Source organism: Salvia hispanica, chromosome 2 (assembly GCF_029641045.1).
Source record: "Salvia hispanica isolate PSC_SH4W2 chromosome 2, Shi_PSC_v1, whole genome shotgun sequence".
In the NCBI taxonomy this organism is placed as follows: Eukaryota; Viridiplantae; Streptophyta; class Magnoliopsida; order Lamiales; family Lamiaceae; genus Salvia; species Salvia hispanica.
In genome coordinates, this window is record NC_142693.1 from 36,191,864 (window position 1) to 36,212,194 (window position 20,331).

The 20,331-nt window shown below is 35.8% G+C and overlaps 3 protein-coding genes across 3 annotated transcripts; 1 reads left to right on the top strand and 2 right to left on the bottom strand.

Annotated features, from left to right (window-relative positions):
- The first annotated feature begins 30 nt into the window (after positions 1-30).
- LOC125200888 (calcium-transporting ATPase 10, plasma membrane-type-like) lies at positions 31-15,987 on the top strand. The gene is made up of 34 exons (XM_048098707.2): positions 31-444; positions 3,559-3,675; positions 3,752-3,791; positions 4,148-4,269; positions 4,367-4,498; positions 4,595-4,684; positions 5,017-5,086; positions 5,902-5,972; positions 6,059-6,142; positions 6,298-6,375; positions 6,459-6,533; positions 7,701-7,784; positions 7,872-7,954; positions 8,045-8,153; positions 8,233-8,288; positions 8,557-8,599; positions 8,681-8,764; positions 8,878-9,015; positions 9,432-9,497; positions 9,582-9,680; positions 9,821-9,931; positions 10,070-10,240; positions 10,635-10,694; positions 11,724-11,888; positions 11,992-12,108; positions 12,529-12,627; positions 13,215-13,352; positions 13,438-13,538; positions 14,365-14,410; positions 14,497-14,631; positions 15,098-15,205; positions 15,288-15,379; positions 15,538-15,638; positions 15,717-15,987. The coding sequence occupies exons 1-34, from the start codon at positions 292-294 to the stop codon at positions 15,719-15,721; spliced, it is 3,243 nt and encodes a 1,080-aa protein (XP_047954664.1). The 5' UTR covers positions 31-291; the 3' UTR covers positions 15,722-15,987.
- A 1,965-nt stretch (positions 15,988-17,952) lies between these two features.
- Positions 17,953-18,408, bottom strand: LOC125194079 (uncharacterized). The gene has a single exon (XM_048092087.1). It carries the CDS (start codon positions 18,406-18,408, stop codon positions 17,953-17,955), a length of 456 nt encoding a protein of 151 aa, XP_047948044.1.
- Positions 18,409-18,433: 25 nt separating this feature from the next.
- On the bottom strand, positions 18,434-19,931 carry LOC148932287 (uncharacterized). Its single transcript, XM_089065056.1, has 4 exons — positions 19,389-19,931; positions 19,332-19,344; positions 18,561-18,826; positions 18,434-18,475 (listed from the first exon to the last, which is right to left on the bottom strand). Exons 1-4 carry the CDS (start codon positions 19,929-19,931, stop codon positions 18,434-18,436), a joined length of 864 nt encoding a protein of 287 aa, XP_088921182.1.
- Between the last annotated feature and the right edge of the window lie 400 nt (positions 19,932-20,331).

Below are 20,331 nucleotides of genomic sequence, written 5' to 3' on the forward strand. Positions count from 1 at the left end.
AGTGCTGCTATTAATGAGAAATTTCCAGGTAATTTCACACACCTTTCAACACGGGATATCTGTGTGGATGCCCCACTCTCGTTAACGGCGGTGGTTTCGAATTTCCCGGCGCGGTTGTTCCGTCTTTCGTGCTGTATACACGATTTTTTTATATCATCTGCGCGACTAAAATCTCAGTTGTTTCAAGTGTTGGTGTAACTGTCGACATTGGCTGAATCTCAGCTCTCCGGCGGTGTGCTCGGGAAGATTCGAAGGTGTCATCTCTCCTGCGACTGAGGAACGGAATTAGGTATGACTGAAGAAATCAACTACAAAAAGAAAGGATTAGACCTCGAGGCGGGGAGTAGCCATCGTGATTATCCGGAGGATGAAGACGATGGCGCTGGACCGTTCGACATTGTTCGGACGAAGAGAGCACCAGTGCACCGGCTGCGTAGGTGGAGGGTAAGTCGGCCGCATTGGTTCATTTCTCATCTTATTTCGTTTGTTGGCGATCGCTTTATTATTAAGTTTTTTCGGCCATTTTCATTTCGTGTAATGTTTGCTTCAGTTGATTTATTTGTATTACCAGTTCATAGCTCATAATGGAGGATGTGGTTTTGTACCTTCAGTAGTCATTCTAGTTTTCGTTGATGGAGTGATTTGGTGAGATTCAGGCGTTCTTTTCACGCCTTATAAGGTATTTGAAATGCGTGTTGATAACTGAACTCGTGATAATAGGTTAGAAAGAAATCCGATAATGGCAGCTGTTTTTTGCAACGATGCCTTCATAAGTGGATATAGCATTCTCAATTCTTCTTGTACCTTTTACCGCTCTTGTTCACCTCCGAAATTATGAGATTGCGTTTGCCACGTAATGCTTTGCCACTGAGCATTGTGCATACCATGATATCATTGTAAACACATCATATTTCCTGAACCAGTGTAAGATTAGAGTGATACTTGTGGAATTCAACTAGACAAATTGATTAGAGTGATACTTGTGGAATTCAACTAGACAAATTTTCAAGTTTAATTTATTTTCCTTCCATATAGGCACTGCCGTTTGTAGTGCATCCGCGTTATATGTAGGCTGACATTAAGCTGGAGCAGTTATTACTCATGTAGTAAACAATTGTTTTCATTATTTCTGCTGTCTTAACGAGCAACGAGAACATCTCACACGCATTTGCTTCACTTATGGCCATTCTGGTCAAATAAGGACTAGCAGGGTATGTAACAAATTAACAATGCATATTGTTCTCTCTCTCTCTCTCTCTCTCTCTCTCCCTCTCCCTCTCTTCTGTTACTTATTTTTGTGTATTTGGTTTTTGGTGATTTTAATAAATGCATTGATATTCTTGCCTAATTATGTCTCTTGTGCTATTTGAATTTGATTTATCAGGCTTTTACAAGTCCACATATGAGTGGATATAATTTATCAATGCTAACTATTTGATCAAAATTCCAGTATATAAAACGCCAAAGAACAGGAGGAATATTATTAATGAGGATGTAATCCTCGTTGTAGATACCAAGTTTTGTTGTTCCACGTGGGTAGTTTTGCTTTCCTAGTTGTTCAAATGTGAGCTCATTACCTCCCGTTGGCATTTCATACTCAATAACCTAAGGGCGTGTTTGGTTTTGTAGTTATGATTTCTCAAGTAATGATAGTCATCCTGTTTTGGCATGTCTTTTCTTAAGTAATTGATTCTTACTTACCTGTTTGGCTTGGTAGATTGTTATATCAGGTTGCATTTTCATCTGTTTGGTTTAGGGTTTATTTATGGTAATACGAAGAATTTCCTCGTTGTAGATACCAAGTTTTGTTGTTCCACGTGGGTAGTTTTGCTTTCCTAGTTGTTCAAACGTGAGCTCATTACCTCCCGTTGGCATTTCATACTCAATAACCTAAGGGTGTGTTTGGTTTTGTAGTTATGATTTCTCAAGTAATGATATTTATCCTGTTTTGGCATGTCTTTTCTTAAGTAATTGATTCTTACTTACCTGTTTGGCTTGGTAGATTGTTATATCAGGTTGCATTTTCATCTGTTTGGTTTAGGGTTTATTTATGGTAATACGAAGAATTTCCACCCGTGCCCTCCATTTTTTACGTAGATTCCCCTCTTTTTCTAACTTAATACACATCCGCTGGTTTACTCCAATATCCACTGATTTACATCTTCTGATATCATAAGTCATAACCAAAAATTAAACCCACACAAGCCAACAATTTCAAAGTGTTCCATATGCCGCAGACTATGATTAAACAATTGAGAATTCAATGTCAGACATAGCTAATTACCAGACCGGTGAAGAAGACCTTGCAAGCAAATACGTGCATTTAGAGACTTTTGCTCATAGCTGATGCTATTGAGGAAACCCTAACATCGCACGAATTGGGAGAACATAATTCGACAAACTAGGAAGCTCTAATTTAAGGTAGATTACAGAGTAAACTGACTACACCTTGGAAACTTAGTAGTGGATCTTGGCCAGATTTTTGTGCTGGGTGTGTAGCACCATCGACGGTTGCAAGGGAAGAAACTTTATCCTTGTAGATATAACATTGCAACAAATCTGAAACAAAGTGGAAATTGACGGGTGGGAGACACAATGGTATTTAGGAAAATGCAATCCCATTACATGGTTTCAATGCCGAAACACGATAAGTATCATGATCATTTTACCCGACATGCTAACCATCAATTACTGCGTCAAATGCTCGGGCCGAAGCCCAGTACACGGTCCATGCAGAAAAGGGTTATGCCAACCAAACATTAGCAATGTGCATTTATTGATCTCTAACTTGCCACTATTACAAAACTAAACACGCCCTAATAGTAATAGAGATTCTTAATTCTATTTGGCTTAGCATGTGCAAATTGTGTTCCTAAATATCAAAAGAAGTTTTATCATTGGTTGGTCCACTTCCCAAAACTCAAATGCATGTGTGCAGATCAGCCTTGCTGTCATCCCTTTATGTTCACTACTGCACAAACCGAGCGGTTATAGACTTTTAGAGTTTCAGTATATAAAACATTTGCATTTATTTATTGATTATTAATGCAGTGAGTATTAAGTTGTAGCTAGATGTTATATCTTGCACATTTCGTCCAGTTGCTAGCTCTGATTACACATTCCCCATAAGAGTGGATATGGATTAGCAGGTTCTTCCCTTTTTTCTTCTGTAATGTCAAATTGTTGCTCTCTTTGGCAGGGTGAGTTCCCCTACTAGTTTTATGTGCACGTGAACTGTAGTTTGTTGAATTTGTTTGGCAAGGCTGTATTGGCTGGACTCAGTATTTTCATGGTATGATTGCCATTGACATAGACTGAGCAGCACTTTGGTGGTAGTGGCAATGGATTGCCATTTGTGGAGCTTCTACGATCGGTTTATTCTGGTGTCTCTAGTTCTTGTGCAACGGACAAACTGTTTTTGAACTTCTATAGCTACTATCTATAAACGCTTGCTTACATGGATTTGGGTGGACCTTGATTGTCTATTTTGTCATTGGTTTGTCCAACACTAAAGTGTTCTATTACCAGTCAATTCAAATATTTTTCTTATTATTTCAGCAAGCAGCGCTTGTCCTAAATGCTTCACGAAGATTTCGTTATACATTGGACTTGAAGAAAGAAGAAGAGAGAAGGCAGTTAGTTGCTAAGATTAGAACACATGCTCAAGTCATTAGGGTAAATTAACATGCTTATTTTAATCAGATAACTAATGTTCATTCATTTAATTACTAAACTGTGATTTCTTGAACAGGCTGCTGTCTTGTTCCAAGAGGCTGGAAAAGTACTGCCTGGTAATTCTTTTTCTGCTTTGTTGTACAGAATAAATTCCGTACTGATTAGACTTACGCGGGAACTGAAGTATACCATTTTAGTGCCGGCTCAAGTTTTTATTGTACTATCTTTTGCAATATCATCTTTTACTTATGAACCTTGTACTAGTTGTTGTGTTAATCTGGAAAAATACAAGCTCTTACCATCACACTATTGTCATCATTTTCTTGACATTTTCTTATCACGGACATATAAACTGTTTATAGTTGATCATCTGTTTTGGAAAAATTACGTTGTTGACAATTATCATAGTGACAATCTTATATTTGGCCATGCATAGTTCTATGCTCATTTGCTGTTTTGTGTAACATTTCAGGTGCAGTAACTTCAACTTTACCATCAAGTCCTACTCGAAGTGTTGATTTTGGCATCAGCTCAGAAGAACTAGTGGCAATATCTAAGGAGCACGATGTTTCTCTTTTGCAGCGAAATGGGGGGGTAAGTTCGTTGCATCTTTGTATTCACGTGTTGTTATAACAATATTGTTTTTATTTGTATTTAATGTCATCCTTATTTCATTACTTTGTCTGGTCAGGTTAAAGGATTGGCCGAAAAGTTAAAATCTAATCAGGACAATGGTGTATCTGGGGATGAGTCTGACCTCATAAAGAGGAAGAACGCATTTGGGTCGAACACATATCCTCGAAAGAAGGGGAGGAGTTTTTGGGTGAGTGATTAGTTTTGTTTTTGAGAATCCTCATACCTTTTATGTTAAAGAAGTGTTGGTAAATTGTTTTATTTGTATATTTATTTTTTCCTGTAGAGGTTTGTCTGGGATGCTTGTCGAGATACTACTCTAATAATTTTGATGGTTGCTGCAACTGCTTCCTTGGTACTGGGCATAAAGACTGAGGTAAGATTCAGTGCACTCTTATATGTAGGTTCCAAGGCATGATTATGGGATAGCTATCTTAGTTCTTGGAATATTTGGTAAATTCCTAAGATATCTCCAGTAAGAGTTATTTTAGTGAGTTCTTTGGTTTGCTCATTGAATCGATTATGTTGTTTAAGCAACTGGGTTTGAAAATCAAAAAAATTATTTATGGCCACGTGTTCTCATACCTATGGTTCTTCATCAAAGAGTTGCCCACTCTCATGGGAAATATAGGGAATAATGAGTCAGTGCTTGCATAATGGTGTTTCTTCAGTTTTATTAGTCCCTGTAATATTTTTTTTTTCATTTAGGGTATAAAAGAAGGCTGGTATGATGGAGGAAGCATTGCCTTGGCGGTTTTTATAGTCATTGTTTTTACAGGTAATATTAGTATGTGATTTACATTGTTTGTTATACTAGTTTTAGTTGAAGTTGTAGACCTCTATGCAGCTTGCTTGAATAGCCTTCAGTGAGAATCAAAAGATAATTTTATATCCTAAATTCTGAGCGAAACTTATTTTAGCATTAGCTATCAAAAACATTTTAAATAGCCTAAACTTTGATGCAAAGTTCAGTTTATAGCCTTGACTATTGAATTTTTTAATCAGCCTCAACTTTTCGGGTGTCGTTTTTGGTCGTGATGTTGACAATATCATACTACTACTATTAGTTTGTGTACAAACAATGTCATTTTGGGTTGTGATGTGGGAAAAAATCGACTTCAATAAGTTGAAGTCCTAGGTGCTAGAAAATAACTTCTGACCATAAATCCAACTAAAGAGCAAAGTTTGGGCTATTTAAATTTTTTACGACAGTTGAGTTTAGAGGATAAACTTTACTGAAAGTTGGGTTTATAAACTATAATTAAATAAAATGATGAAAAAACAATTTTTCCCTTAGCCAGAGTGTAGTGTTTGTTGATTCTTGTGGAACGAAAGGTCACGATTTGAATATGCTTTCTACTCCATAATATGTTCTGTATCTAGTTTTTTCATTTGTCTTGATTATGGTGTTTCAGGGACAAATTATTGAAAATACTAATATGGTTTCTTGAAAGAGTGGGAAACAAGTTTGTCTTTTTGTTTTTCATTTTTATTTTGCTTGGAGTGGCAGTGGCAGTAGATGTCTACCATAAGAAGTTTCTTGTGCTCATGTCTGCTGTTAATAAGAAATTCATATTATTTAAAATTTTGCAGCTGTAAGTGATTACAAACAATCCCTTCAATTTCAGAACTTGAATGAAGAGAAGGAAAATATACAAATGGAGGTAGGGTAATGTGAATAAAGTTTTCTGCATATACTGCCTCCTGAATTTGATTTCTTACTCGTTTGTTTCCTTGAAATATTCTCCAGGTGATAAGGGGTGGACGCAGGACTAAGATTTCAATATTTGAAATAGTTGTTGGTGATGTCCTGCCTCTTAAAATTGGTGATCAGGTTACTGAGAAGACCTTACTCTCTGTTGTGGATTTAATTTTAGAATATTCTTCATGTGTTGCAAGTGTTTTAGAGCAAGAGTTCTATTTTCTTTGGGCGGTGGTGTGGAGAGTTGATGTTTGCATTTGGTTGAGTTATGCCCTTCATATGCATAGGTGCCAGCAGATGGACTTGTAATATCCGGCCACTCCCTCTCAGTTGACGAATCAAGCATGACTGGAGAAAGTAAAATTGTATGCTTCACGAAACCTGTCGCTCTAAGTTGTGTTGGTCACAATGTGATACTCTTATTTACTCTTCAGTATGCCTGTTTTAGGTTCACAAAGATCCTGTACGATCACCTTTTCTTATGTCTGGATGCAAGATTGCTGATGGGTATGGGACAATGCTGGTAATTTTCTAACTATTCTTAGATCTCTTAAATAGTTTTTGGAATTGACATATCTTCAAGAAATAGAGAGAACAATGGCTTTGCTTGCTTAAGAATGTACAAATTAATCTAATTAGTGAATGTGCTATGATGTTTTGATAGGAAATATGGATAAATCATAAAAACACAAAAATGATAGGATTACTTTTAATTATATTTGCATCAACTGAAATTCTGTGTTACTTCACCTGTAGACTGTAGTAAGCATAGTAGAGCAGAATACTAGTTGACTCGAGCTTGGTTCGTATAAATATTCGGGTGTTCTAGCTCGACTCGCCACCTAATTACCGAAGTTGAGCTTGATTCAAGCTCAGCTAATGTGCTACTTGATAATAACGTATTCGAGGTTGAGCTCGAGCTAGATATCTGTATAAATGGTGTTTGAGTTGCTTACGAAAGGCTTGAAAAAATATTCAAACTATGCTCCTGATCAACATGTTACTCCAGCTCGATTGAAGATTCAACTGAAAGCTCATGTAGTGGCTCGATTGAATGTTCGCGAACAACCTTGATTAACCAGCTTGCGAACATGTTTATGAACTAAGGAATTTGACCATGTTTGTGAGCTCAACGGACAGATTACCATCTAGCTTGAGCTTGGCTTGATAAAGTTACTGTGCTCTGAATCAGACTCGAGATCATCTCTTTTACTATCGACCAAAGCTCTTAATGAGCTTTTTTCAACCCGAGCCTCGAATAGCTCACTAGTAGCTATATTCATTTATAACCGTAGGTTAGTTGGCAGTTTTCACTAGGTTTTATACTGTAGTTATATTATGACTAGTTGACATGCAAGTGTTTCTTACATGGATATGTCATGGAAATGAAATTAGAAAGGGTCATGGGAAACTATTTTGGCTAATGCAACATTTTTGCTTGCAGTTCAGGAGAAGGTGTAGTCATTTATCTTATTTGGACTGCATATTTGACAACATTTATCAACCATGATTTTTGGCTTTAAAATTAAGCTTTGTTTAGAAATTTAGATAGACATGTAGGAAGCCATTTATCTGAAGTAAATTAATATGTGAGAACCGCTTGTCATGAAAGTGGCACGTGTTCTTCTATCACTTCCATCCTGAGTGTGTAATATGAACTGCTACCTGAGTTTTCATTGGGATTTCACAGGTAACTAGTGTCGGAATAAATACTGAATGGGGATTACTTATGGCAAGCATATCAGAAGATAATGGCGAGGAAACACCATTACAGGTTACTTCTAAATGGATCGTCTGTAACATTTTCCTGATTCTTAAGTGTCTGCCTTATTGTGACATTTTAACACGGCGATGAGTTTAGGTACGATTGAATGGAGTTGCTACTTTTATTGGCATGGTTGGTCTGGGAGTAGCACTTCTTGTACTCATTGTCCTTGTGGCCAGGTAACTTGCTTATGGATACAGTATCTGATTCTTTACTCATCGTTTATTTTGGGAAGTTGAATCATCATATATTACTTTGATAACGAGCAGATTTTTTACTGGGCATACAAAAGATCCTGATGGCACAGTCCAATTCAAAGCTGGGAAGACTAAAATTGGTGATGCAATAGATGGATTCGTAAAGATATTCACTGTTGCAGTATGTATTGATTGACTAAATTTGATATTTCAATGTCTATTCATCTTGTATTGATGAATTGTCGAATTAAAATTTACAGGTGACAATCGTAGTTGTTGCAGTACCAGAAGGTCTTCCATTGGCTGTCACTCTCACGTAAGTTTATTGTTAAATATTATGCTTCATTATCACATGTGTTTGTCATTTTGGAAATAGTAGTTTTGGTATCTGGCCATTATGTGCTTGCTTGTTGGAGTAAATTGTATTAGAAATGATGATATTTTCATATTTTGACCTGCTTGATTCTACACTCTAAATTAATGGTCTGGTTATGCTTCTTATGCATTTAGTGCTACAGTTTATACTGCAAATAGTGTAAAACCACACATTTTTTCTCTGTAATTGTCTTCTTTAAAATGTTCAGGCTTGCATATTCAATGAGGAAAATGATGGCTGATAAAGCATTGGTATGCATTCGTGCTAGAAGGACTCTTCTCTAAGATATTTTCTCTATATCTTCTGTGAGTTTATTAACAACTAAACTGCAGGTGAGGAGGCTTTCAGCCTGTGAAACAATGGGCTCTGCAACTACCATTTGCAGCGATAAAACTGGGACCCTAACTCTGAATGAGGTGCTTATCAGTTTCTTCTGGTCCTGCATTTGGTGGCTTCTAAGGCAGTTGGATAATATAGAAATCTAGAGTATTTGATTTCTGTTTGCAAGCAATAATATTTTCTTGTACAGATGACTGTGGTGGAGGTATCTGCGTGTGGAAAGAAAATTGATCCACCGGACAATAAATCACTTCTCCCTTCTAAAGTTATCTCTCTACTGATTGAAGGCATTGCACAAAACACAACTGGAAGCGTATTTGTCCCTGAAGTATGTTTTAGGGGGTGTTCTGTTTGCTTATATTTATTTACATTTCATCTCTGAATAGGGATAAATCAATTGCTTGGTGGAATGTTGCTCGCAGATTGCATGTATGATCTGATGGCATAAAAAATCTTTTTTTCACTTTCTGACAATTTATTGTACTACTTGTCAAGTTTTGCTTTGGTACCAGTGATTTCCAATGTTATGTAAGTATTAAATTTGTGTTTGTCATGATGCATATAAAACCTCAACACATGAAATTACTATGTTTTATGCTAATTTTAGTTTTTGTTACATCCAATTAAATTTTTTTCCGTGTTGCACTCCTCTTATAAGTTATAAGTTGTGATAGTTTTAGTGTGTTTTATCTGTCTTTTCTCATTGCTATATTAGGGGACACTTACATAGCTGATTTTTATTAGGCTGGTGGAGCTCCGGAGCTTTCAGGATCACCAACTGAAAAGGCAATTTTGCAGTGGGGAGTAAATGTATTGCAACAAAAACCTTTTTTGGCTTTATAACAGTGTTGTGTTCTGTACGCCAACTTAATCTCCCTTGTTGTCTTCCTGCAGCTTGGAATGGATTTTCTTTCAGTTCGATCAGATTCAGTTATTATTCATGCCTTTCCATTTAACTCAGAGAAGAAGCGAGGTGGTGTCGCAATTAGAGCGGTAATTTCAAAATTGGCTTTGGTGATATATTTTTGGTCATGTTACCCTTGCCATCATGCAAAGAGTTCTGGATAAACTTTCTTCAGTCGTTTGGTTCTTCAGTTTTCTTTTTGGTAAATTAATGTTTGGTGTTCTGGCAGTCGGATTCTGAAGTTCGTGTACACTGGAAAGGGGCTGCAGAAATAGTACTTGCGTGCTGCACAAATTACATAGATACGGATGGCCATGTGGTGACGCTAGATGAGGATAAGGTGTGTTAGTAAAATTATTTATCTAGCTTTCTCTTTCTGGTACCACTAATTATTAGTAATTTTTTTGGTATTCAGGAAGAATTTGTGAATTTTATTAGTTTGGTTTTCTGTAAAGTGGCTTTTTGTTTTCTTTTGTAGCTATCATCTTATAAGAAAGCCATTGAAGATATGGCTGCAGGGAGCTTGCGTTGTGTGGCCATTGCTTACAGGCCATATGACGCAAAGAGTGTTCCATCCACTGCTGAAGAACTCGAAAATTGGCAATTACCTGAGTCAGACCTGATTTTGCTGGCCATTGTTGGTATCAAGGTGCTTGTTACTAGTGTTTTGCCTTAACTGCTGCCTATTACTTTTTCACGAGTTTCTCTGTAACTTATACCTGTATATCTTTTTATTAAGTTTATTCACCCTACACTTTTATTTGCATCACGAATGAAAAGCTTTCAACCAGTCAGAATATTGAATCAGTTTTTTGCAATTAGCAATCTATAAAGATGTGCTATCCCTCTTCATGGTTGTATGCTTCTTGACATCAGCCGTTGCATTTTCAGTTTTTCTGGTAGCCATCAATGTTGAGTGTCCTGACAATTAATGATTTCTTGGACTTTTTACTGGCATTGCATATGCCAAATTTCTCATTTGTATGCATTCTGGACCCAAATGAGCGTGATTGGTAATGAGCGTAAAACCATATTTGATGTAGGATCCTTGCCGACCAGGTGTAAAAGATGCTGTCCAATTGTGCACTGATGCTGGTGTAAAGGTATGTGCATTTATTACCCCACTAACATCTGGCACATAGGAGATATGGGTTTTCTGATATATGCTATGTTAATCTACATAAACAATGATATGAAAAGATGTAGAAAGATTTTAGCAAAAAATTAAATGTCTAAATTGGAATAATTTTCTCTCCCTTGTTTTCATAATTTGCTTCCAAACAAGTATGAATTCAAGATATAATGTGATTTTACAGTTATCTGAAAGAATCAAGTCTTCATTCTCTACACTGTCTGTATGTTAACACCTCTGATGAGGTCCTTGACTGATTAATGAAAATTGGATGTGCACTTTAGATTTTTAAAAGTAGGCTCTAAGGCAACAGGCAGATCATACTCTTTTTTCTTTTAACGGTTGTTTGGTTTTGTCATGATTTTAATAACCGACACTTTTTTTCTTGAAATGCTGCCACCATTTCATCTATAAACATGTATTCTTTGGTCACAATTCTCAATCCCAAGCCCGCCCAAATTCTATATGTCTGTAACCACTTTTGATAATACTAAGATGAAGACCATATAATCAGTCATCTCATATTTTTTTTTCTTATTTTATATTTCATTCTCTGCTTTTTCAATTCATGAAGGTCTTGTGAAGCCCTTATATACTGATAAGTAATTTTGGGGCTTTAGGCAATCTCCAAAGTAGTGGTTCACTTGGTTGATTTTGTAATTGAGCACTTGGCTACAAGCAAGTACAATTGCATCTTTTTTAAAGGAAGTTTAGATAACGAGTCTTTATCATTCTCTAATAGGATGATAGCATAAGGAGTAACTTCCAGCCAAATTCACCTGGGAACCCTGGTGTGTTATTCATGTATAGTGTACATAGTTGTACAATGCAAACAAAACTTAATGGCTTTGCTGTGGGCCAGCTGGAAGATAATTAGATTCATACATGCTGTTTTTTTAGCGTTACTTCCTGTTTATTTGTTTTTTCGTTCTTTTGTTTGACTGTGGAACTTCTTAGCTATGCAGCCATTTTTATTTTTCTTGGTCTATCGATTTTCTAGGTGCGCATGGTCACTGGTGACAATCTTCAAACAGCTAAAGCAATTGCCTTAGAGTGTGGTATATTAGGATCTAATGCAGATGCAACTGAGCCTAATATTATTGAAGGAAAGGCATTCCGTACCCTTACGGAAACACAGAGATTAGAAATTGCTGATAAGATTTCGGTATGATATGAGGATTGACATTGACTCTTAATCTATTAGTTAGTGTACAGCTCTGCTGGTTGTTGACGAGTGGTAATCATTTTGAGTTACCTTTTTGGCATAGGTGATGGGAAGGTCATCGCCAAATGACAAACTCCTGCTTGTTCAAGCATTAAGAAAGAGGGGACATGTGGTTGCTGTTACTGGAGATGGTACGAATGATGCTCCTGCACTACATGAGGTCTGATATTTCACTTGTTTGGGGTATATGGCTTTGTCATGTATAGTTGATGCTGAGGGCAACTTATGCATGCACATTTTTATTCATTTTCGCTCAGATACCAAAATCTGTTATGGTTAAACAATTTTGCTAGCCTATCTCTAGAATGTAGTCACTTGTGAATTAGTTGGCACAATTTGTTATAAAGATTGTGGAATAAAGTACGAATAATATCTCAGCTGGACTAGCTTTAATGTTTTTCAAGAATAAACAGTTGGGGATGTAGTGGGTTCATGGTTAGTTGTCATAATATTTTCTGCTTAAAAGGGTTGTTTCATAGATTTAAGGGAGTTGTTTATAGAAGCATTTGTCTGTGTGTTACCCTCTTGCATTCATCTTCTGGAGCTAAGTGATGAAATTTGCAACTTGATAATGTCGTAGGCTGATATTGGTCTTGCAATGGGCATCCAAGGCACAGAAGTTGCAAAAGAGAGTTCAGATATCATTATATTGGATGACAATTTTTCTTCTGTTGTGAAGGTTAGTTAATTTTATTTATTTATGTAGTTTCCCCTTGCTTGTCTCATGCACTAGTAACTCTATGGAGAGGTATGTGAATTTTGTACCTATATTGGAGCCATGCACTTTAATGTACGTGGTTGTGGACTTGTGGTCTTTGCCCACCTGATTTTCAGTTTATCGTGATACTTTTGTGTAATTTTGAATCTCGTATTCTTTTAGTGATGCAAGTTTCTTATATTTGGTGGTCTTCAAAGTTCAAATTCAACTGTATATTTTATACTGAATCAGTTTGCTAATATTTATTTCAAATCAGCATTGTCCAGAAACTTCCTTTACTTAATATAAATATAAATCGTAAAAAAACTGAATGAGCCTGTAGTTGGTTTTCTTCCGAAGTCTAAATAGCTAGGACTCATGAATTTTTGTTCTTATATTGAAGAGCTTACATGTTAATGAATATGGCTGTTATCTTTGATGTTATCTTGAAACCTGGGCCTTCATATTTAATTATCACCAGGTTACGTAGCTTCTGGTTCAAAGGGAAACTATTCAACTCTTTTCTTTTGAGCCTGTAGCTAAGGTGTTAAATGCTATGAAAACTGTAGGTTGTCCGATGGGGAAGATCTGTTTATGCCAATATTCAGAAATTCATACAGTTTCAACTTACGGTCAATGTTGCTGCTTTGATTATCAATGTTGTTGCTGCGGTTTCTGCTGGCAATGTTCCACTCAATGCTGTGCAGGTGTGTTTTCTCTCTTTCTTGTTAGGGGTATGCTTCAGTTTCTACAGTTATATAAATATTGGTTCCTTTTTTTTTGGATATCCAGCTTCTCTGGGTGAACCTTATCATGGACACATTAGGAGCACTTGCACTAGCCACAGAGCCTCCCACTGATCATCTTATGCGTAGAGCACCTGTTGGTAGAAGGTCAGAGTTTTGCAAGCCATTCACAGTTTTGATACTCGCATTTTCCACAATTTCTACTATTCTTCTCCTTGTTTTAAACTTAAATAATTTGGCTCTTTATCTCATCTGATATTAATTTCTGCTCTTTCTAGTAATAATTTTGTACCACATTGTTGGAGTCTGATGATTATATGTATTGTTAATCTGTGTATAAGATGCTAAGGAACCAAATTAAAATAATGTCGATTGGCTTCCTTTTCTTTCCTGTAATAGTTCTTCAATGCTAAGTAAGTAAAACTCGTCAAAAATTTCATTTTGTATCATCAAGAGTTTATCAGTTCTAAGTTTTGTGTTAGGCACTGGTTTTTCGTGTTCCTATGCACTCCTTATATAAGTGCTCATAATGAATTTTATTCAGATTAGGAGATACGTTTTCTGACTTATCGCGTTGGCAATCTGTTTTGCAAGGACATAGTTGTATGCTAGCTACCTGTACCATGCTTTATAATGCTGCATTGACATATATTCCTGAAAAATTTAGGGTTAGCTTGTCCTGGTTTTGCATTCTATGTTTGTTATGCTCTTATGTCTTTTGCATATGAAAAATGATTCTGGTTGTTTTGTTATCTAGAACAAGAGCTTGTGACTTACTTAAACGTGCCCATGTTCATGATACTAAGTATTAGTATTAATTTGTTTCATATTCTTATATCACGAACGGTGTAGCGCTGGTGATGCTTCCATTTTACTTATTTGCTTTCTAAACCTTATCTTCTGTCCTAGTGCAATGATTTTCCAATTGTTAACTTAATGATATATTTTGACAAAGAAATTATTGGTATTCTAGGGAACCTCTTATAACGAATATCATGTGGAGGAATTTGATAATACAGGTATGGCGCGCTCTATGATACCTTTGTGAAATTGCATTTAATAGCTGAGATAGAAATGGTCTCATCTTTTTTTCGATTACTTGTAGGCTTTATATCAAGTCACTGTGCTGTTAATCCTCAACTTTCGGGGAAGGGATATCCTGAATCTGCAGAATGATAACAAAGATCATGCTTTTCGAGTGAATAATACATTGATATTCAATGCATTTGTCTTCTGTCAGGTAAGAGCAGTACTAAAGATTATAGTTCTCTGAAGGGATATTAGCTTAAACATGAACTTTGGTGAATTCTGCCCATGATTTTTTTTTCTAATTATCCCCATGAATTCAAATTGCCTTCAAAGTGAAACTGGTTTGTAAAGTAGAAAATGACGCCACTTTTAACAAATCATTTGATTGACTTGAAGCTAATTTTGTTAGAAACTGCATCGTTGATTGCCACATCATTTTTTATTTTGTGAAATCAGCTTCCATTTTTAGTCAAATTTGATTTCATGGGAAAAATCAAGAAAAATGAAAGTTCATGTATTGTATTTCAAACTTTAAAGTTCACGTGACATTTCAGAACTTAACTAAAGTTCATGGTTTGAGAGAATAATATCCCGTTCTATAAATTATGCTTCGTGGGAGATGTGAAGGATGTACAGCTATATGGTGTTTACATCTTTGTCAATGTCTGCAATTATAGGTATTCAATGAATTTAACGCTCGGAAACCAGATGAGGTGAACGTGTTTTCAGGGGTCACAAAGAACCGTCTGTTCATGGGAATAGTTGGCCTTGAAGTGGTGCTTCAGGTATTTCTATTCCACGTGATGACTACTGTTTTTGTCTCGTTTCATCATCTCAATCTCTTATATGCTCTCATTCCCTGTCTAGGTTGTCATAATCTTTTTCCTGGGGAAGTTTGCCACTACTGTTCGTCTGAGCTGGAAATTGTGGCTCGTTTCCATTGCTATCGGTAGTATCAGGTTCGTAGTCAGGTTCTATCCTTATTGTAATTGTAATATGCACTTTGAATTCCTACCTGGAAATAGATTCTCTCTTTTGTATCGGTCAATGGTGCCTGGTTAGAAATTGGTCATTTTATTAGACAGCTATAATACTATTGGTTTGTGGTTATCAACAGCTGGCCTCTTGCTGCTATTGGGAAGCTGATTCCTGTCCCCGAGACGCCCATTGGTGAATCCTTTTCAAAGAAAATCCGAAGGAAGAGGGACGCTGATGATGGTAATTTTACTTGCAGAACTTGCTTTCATGTGGGGATATGATGTTGTGGGTTAATTGTCGTCATTTATTGTTTTTCAGGTTAAGAGACTGATAAGATAAGGTTTGGTTTTGGGTTTCTGCAGCATAGGCTAACATTTCCATAGAAAAGAAAAGTACTAACATTTCCAGTTTTGGTTTTTGTTTCCATACTCTTAACTGGAATATTCTTTTAATGCCTCGACCTTTTCTAAAGTCTCTTTTCCGGACTTCATTGTAAAGTTAGCCATTTCATTTCTAGGTCACATTGTGTTTATTATTTCAAAATCATATATACTAGTATTATATATATGTGGGCGTGTATTACATTTCAGTTATTTTCGCCATTTATGAACCTGCCAGCGATCTAATTTTGCACAAATTGTCGGAATATCTATCTTTTCAAAATGAGCTTTTTCACTAATTAATGATACTGTTTGTATTTAAGATTTGAGATTTTCATCAAAATGTACTGTATATCACAGTTTGATTTTGATCATTTTTTACTTGTTTATTTGGACTTATATTTTAAAACCTAGAAAACAATATACATTAGTGTGAGAGTGAGATAAGCATACGTAAGTGATCAGCAGAGGAAGGTAGGGGTGTTGAAACGGGTACCCATAGGTATTCACACCTGGCTCGTTGGGTACCCGCACCCAGTGGTGGATCCCCGGAGACTGCCCCTATCCGGCGACTCGCTACCATGGAACCGGACATAAATTTTCCAGAGTCGCCCCCTTCAATAGGTTCTATAGGTTCTGAAGTCACCTTTCCCCCTCCGTTAGTTTTCAATAACTTTTTCTGGATCCTAGATCTGTCACTGTCCGCACCCGATTTAGCCCATAAACCTAGTCCTGATACCCGAGTCGGGTATCCCGTGCCTGATGTTGCGCGTATCTGACTTGAACATGCATTTTTTTGTAATTTGTATATATTTTAATACTATTTAATATATTTAATAGTTAATATGTGTATACTACATACAGAGTATATAATATATTGATATGTGTGCTACGCTATACTAATATATACTGTGTACTTCTTCTGTATGTATATAGTAATAGTATGATATACTCATGACTTGCTTTAAATCCGTGAAAGAAATAGTAGAATGGATAAATAAAAAAATGAAATACACGATGTATGTGTTGGAAAAACAGAAAACAAAAGAAATAGAATGAAAAAACAAAAAAAACTACGGGTAGAATAGAAGAGAGAAGAGGAGATTTAGAAAATAAACCCTACCTAAATTAAAATGTTAACATTAATTAATTAAAATATAAATTAAAAAATTCTAATCCTATAACAATCGGGTGTATTGGATAATCTGAGTATACTTGCGCAGCATTACCCGTAACACCCAAAATTATAATACCGTACCCCGACCCATTCCCCGTTGTTGTCGGGTAGCGGGTACCCGATTCCATGGGGGTATCGGGTCGGGATGGGGATTACTACGTAATGGAGTTTGTGTAGGCTGTAGATGAAGTCTTTTTGGTTGAAATCATAATCTGTGTTTTTCATTTGTGGGGTCATCCCTCAACTCTACAAGTCTATTGTTCCATCTTTTCTGGCTCAAATATATACTCGTCTGTCTCTCAACACCCATGTCACTAAGAAATTCTCCGAAATCTCATGTGTTGTAGCAATGTTTGCTCGCGTGTTAGCAATGTTTACTGCAATATAGTGGCTGTATATTCTCTGGTTCAAGCATCAGAGTGTTGTGACCATGACCATGTCGTTAACTAGTTGCTGCAGATCAGGCTGCAGTTTGAGGCTTGTTAATATTTATAATATGCAGAATACTATGGCTTGTTAAGCTTATTCAATAATATTAGAGATACTCTGTATATTGAACTGTGCGTAGATACACACTGTCTAGTGTCTACTAGTACTATGTGACAGAAATCGACATACCCTTATGAATTGATTTTACAAGTTCGGAAATATTCAGATGAAAAGATAAACAAATATCAGATTATAGAAAACATAAAAGTGAATACTCCTATATAAGAAGCAATATTAAGCAATAGTATAAGTAACAAGTTTACCAGAAAGAAGGGATCAGAATGGTCTCATTTATCATGTATCCGAGCATCATAAACATGGAAAATGTAAGAAGAGCAGCCACAATCTGCCTCAAATCAACTACCAATTTCTGAAATGCATATATATACATATATATATATAACCTGAGAGTGAGGAGGTGAGGGCAGAAAAAACCAGAAAATTTTAGTTTTAAATTTGACAGCCAAAAGACAGCTGATGCACTAGCATCCATTGATTGCAACAACTATCATCTACGAGTATCCATATCTTGAAAACGTTTCAAGATTCTTTCATTAGAAACAGTGTCAAAGATGGATCTTTCATTGTATATCACCAAACAGTCATTCAGCCAATCATCTCCGGTCCTCTTCTGCGAGTCGGTCTTGACAAATTCCACCGCTGAAAATACTCTTTCATCATATGCAGACGCTACAGGCAAGAGCAATACCAACTCAATCAAACGATAAACTAATGGAAATTTTTTATCTTTCTTGGTTTCAACAATCTTGTGAGATAGGCTACCCAAATCTTCTATACCAATCAGCCGTGCATCACTTCTCACATTACCGACAAAAGTTTCTAGTTCTTTAGACAAGAACATACGTTCAGCCGATGAGAAGTCCTCGGGATAAAGACTAGCGAGATGAAGAAGTTTACCAACATTAAAAGCAGAGAAACCATTTTTTGGATCAAGACATGCCATACAACTAAGCAAGTCTGTAAATGACTCAGAAAAACGATTTTCCATCTCGTGTAAGAAAGTCAACAACCTAATTATTACACAAGAAAGATTAAGTACCAAGATAATGGAGTACTAATTTAGTAAATGAATAAGAAATTGAATTTTCAAATTACCTGACAAAATATTTCAACATGATAATGATGGTAGTTATTCATGTTTGCACCGTTCCTCATGCGAATCCGCCTTGGAGCAACATCATCCATGTTGGTGATCGAAATATCATTTGCCCCACAAAAATTATTCACTTCTTGCAAGAAAGTATCCCATCCAGATTCTCGATATGATCTCAAATTTTCTTTCATAATCTCTATCAAGTAAAATGCATTTAAAATACCTTGATCCCTTTGTTGCAAGGCCACAGACAATGGTACGATTGGCCCTAACAAATTTTTCATCAAGATCATAATAAATACAAAGTCATAAGTATCCATCTTTTGTAGTAAACCTACAGCTCTTCCCCTTGTTTCTAGATCAACTCCATCGATAAGTATATTTTCAAGTACTTCTGTTACCGAATGCCACATACATATAAGCCGAATTATAGTGGAATAATGAGATCCCCATCGAGTGTCACTTGGTGTGTTCATAATAATATCCTGATTTGGGACTCTACTTGTACAATTCTACATTATTTCAACTAGTTTATCATGCTCAGTTTGTTGAAGTTTATTTGCTCTTTTGCAAGAAGATCCACATATTGTAACAATCGAGTCAAGATAACTGAAAAAGTCACAAACATATTGATTTGTCTTGCACACAGCCACATATACCAATTGAAGTTGGTGGCCAAAACAATGGACATACCACGCTGATGGATTTTCCTTTAAAATTAGTGTTTTCAATCCATTGAATTGATCTCTCATGTTTGATGCTCCATTATATACCTGACCTCTCAATCTTGACAACGATAATTCAAACTTAGCAAATACAGAGTCAATTACCTCTCTCAAACAAATTGATGTAGTTTCTTTAACAAGAACCAAAGCTAAAAATCTTTCTGTTATCTGTCCATTCTTGTTCACAAATCTTATAACAACAATCATTTGCTCCATTGAGCAATCACGTGCCGCATCAACCATGACAGAAAAGAATCGATCTCCAAGTTCTCTCAATATTACATGTGTGGTTTCAGTTGCACAAGCATTAACCACATCTTTCAAGATTGATGGATATATCATCTGATTATTACCAAGAGAATTTTTCAAAATCACTTTACCAACTTCATCATTCCTTAAACCATACCATTCTAACCACTCAAGAAAACTACCTTTGTTTAAAGAAGTTGATGACTCGTCATCTTTCCTAAAAGGCAAACCTTGATTCAAAAGAAAACGAACCACATCAAGAGTTGCAGTCACAGTCTGCCTTTGTTCTGAACTAATATCGGCTATCACATTCTCTTCTGCATTGTGTGATTCTCGTCTAGTACTAGCACTAGAAGAACCAATTGAAACTCTTTTTCTTTTCACAACAAACTTATCCATTCACCTAATCAAACAAAATAATATAACAATTAAATAATAAAGAAGAAATTAACCTAAAAAATAACTGTCCAATGTTCATTCCATAAATTTATTAAAATCATGCGAAAACACAAAGTTCATTGAAACTCACAAATTAAGTGAGCAGTGACGGAACCAGGATTCCGAATAAGCCAGGATTCCGAATAAGCCGGGGCTAAAATAATAATAATGATAATAATAATATTATTATTATTATTATTATTATAAAATAATTTTATTTTATATTTAATATTTTTATAATTTTTATGAAATCTTAGATGATAATTGTAATAAATAACAGTTCAGTAAATCTATATAATGGATTTAAAATATTTTATTTTATACATTTAATATCTTTAAATAACAATACAAATGATTTTAT

Bases quoted from the DNA above. Each gene is read 5' to 3' on its own strand.
- LOC148932287 (XM_089065056.1), bottom strand. From the start codon at position 19,931: ATGGATAAGTTTGTTGTGAAAAGAAAAAGAGTTTCAATTGGTTCTTCT. The intron at 18,476-18,560 runs GTAATTTGAAAA...TGTAATAATTAG, and splicing joins ATGTTGAAATATTTTGTCAG to GTTGTTGACTTTCTTACACG.
- LOC125200888 (XM_048098707.2), top strand. From the start codon at position 292: ATGACTGAAGAAATCAACTACAAAAAGAAAGGATTAGACCTCGAGGCG. The intron at 10,241-10,634 runs GTGCTTGTTACT...TATTTGATGTAG, and splicing joins TGGCCATTGTTGGTATCAAG to GATCCTTGCCGACCAGGTGT. The intron at 12,628-13,214 runs GTTAGTTAATTT...TGAAAACTGTAG, and splicing joins ATTTTTCTTCTGTTGTGAAG to GTTGTCCGATGGGGAAGATC.
- LOC125194079 (XM_048092087.1), bottom strand. From the start codon at position 18,408: ATGGCATGTCTTGATCCAAAAAATGGTTTCTCTGCTTTTAATGTTGGT.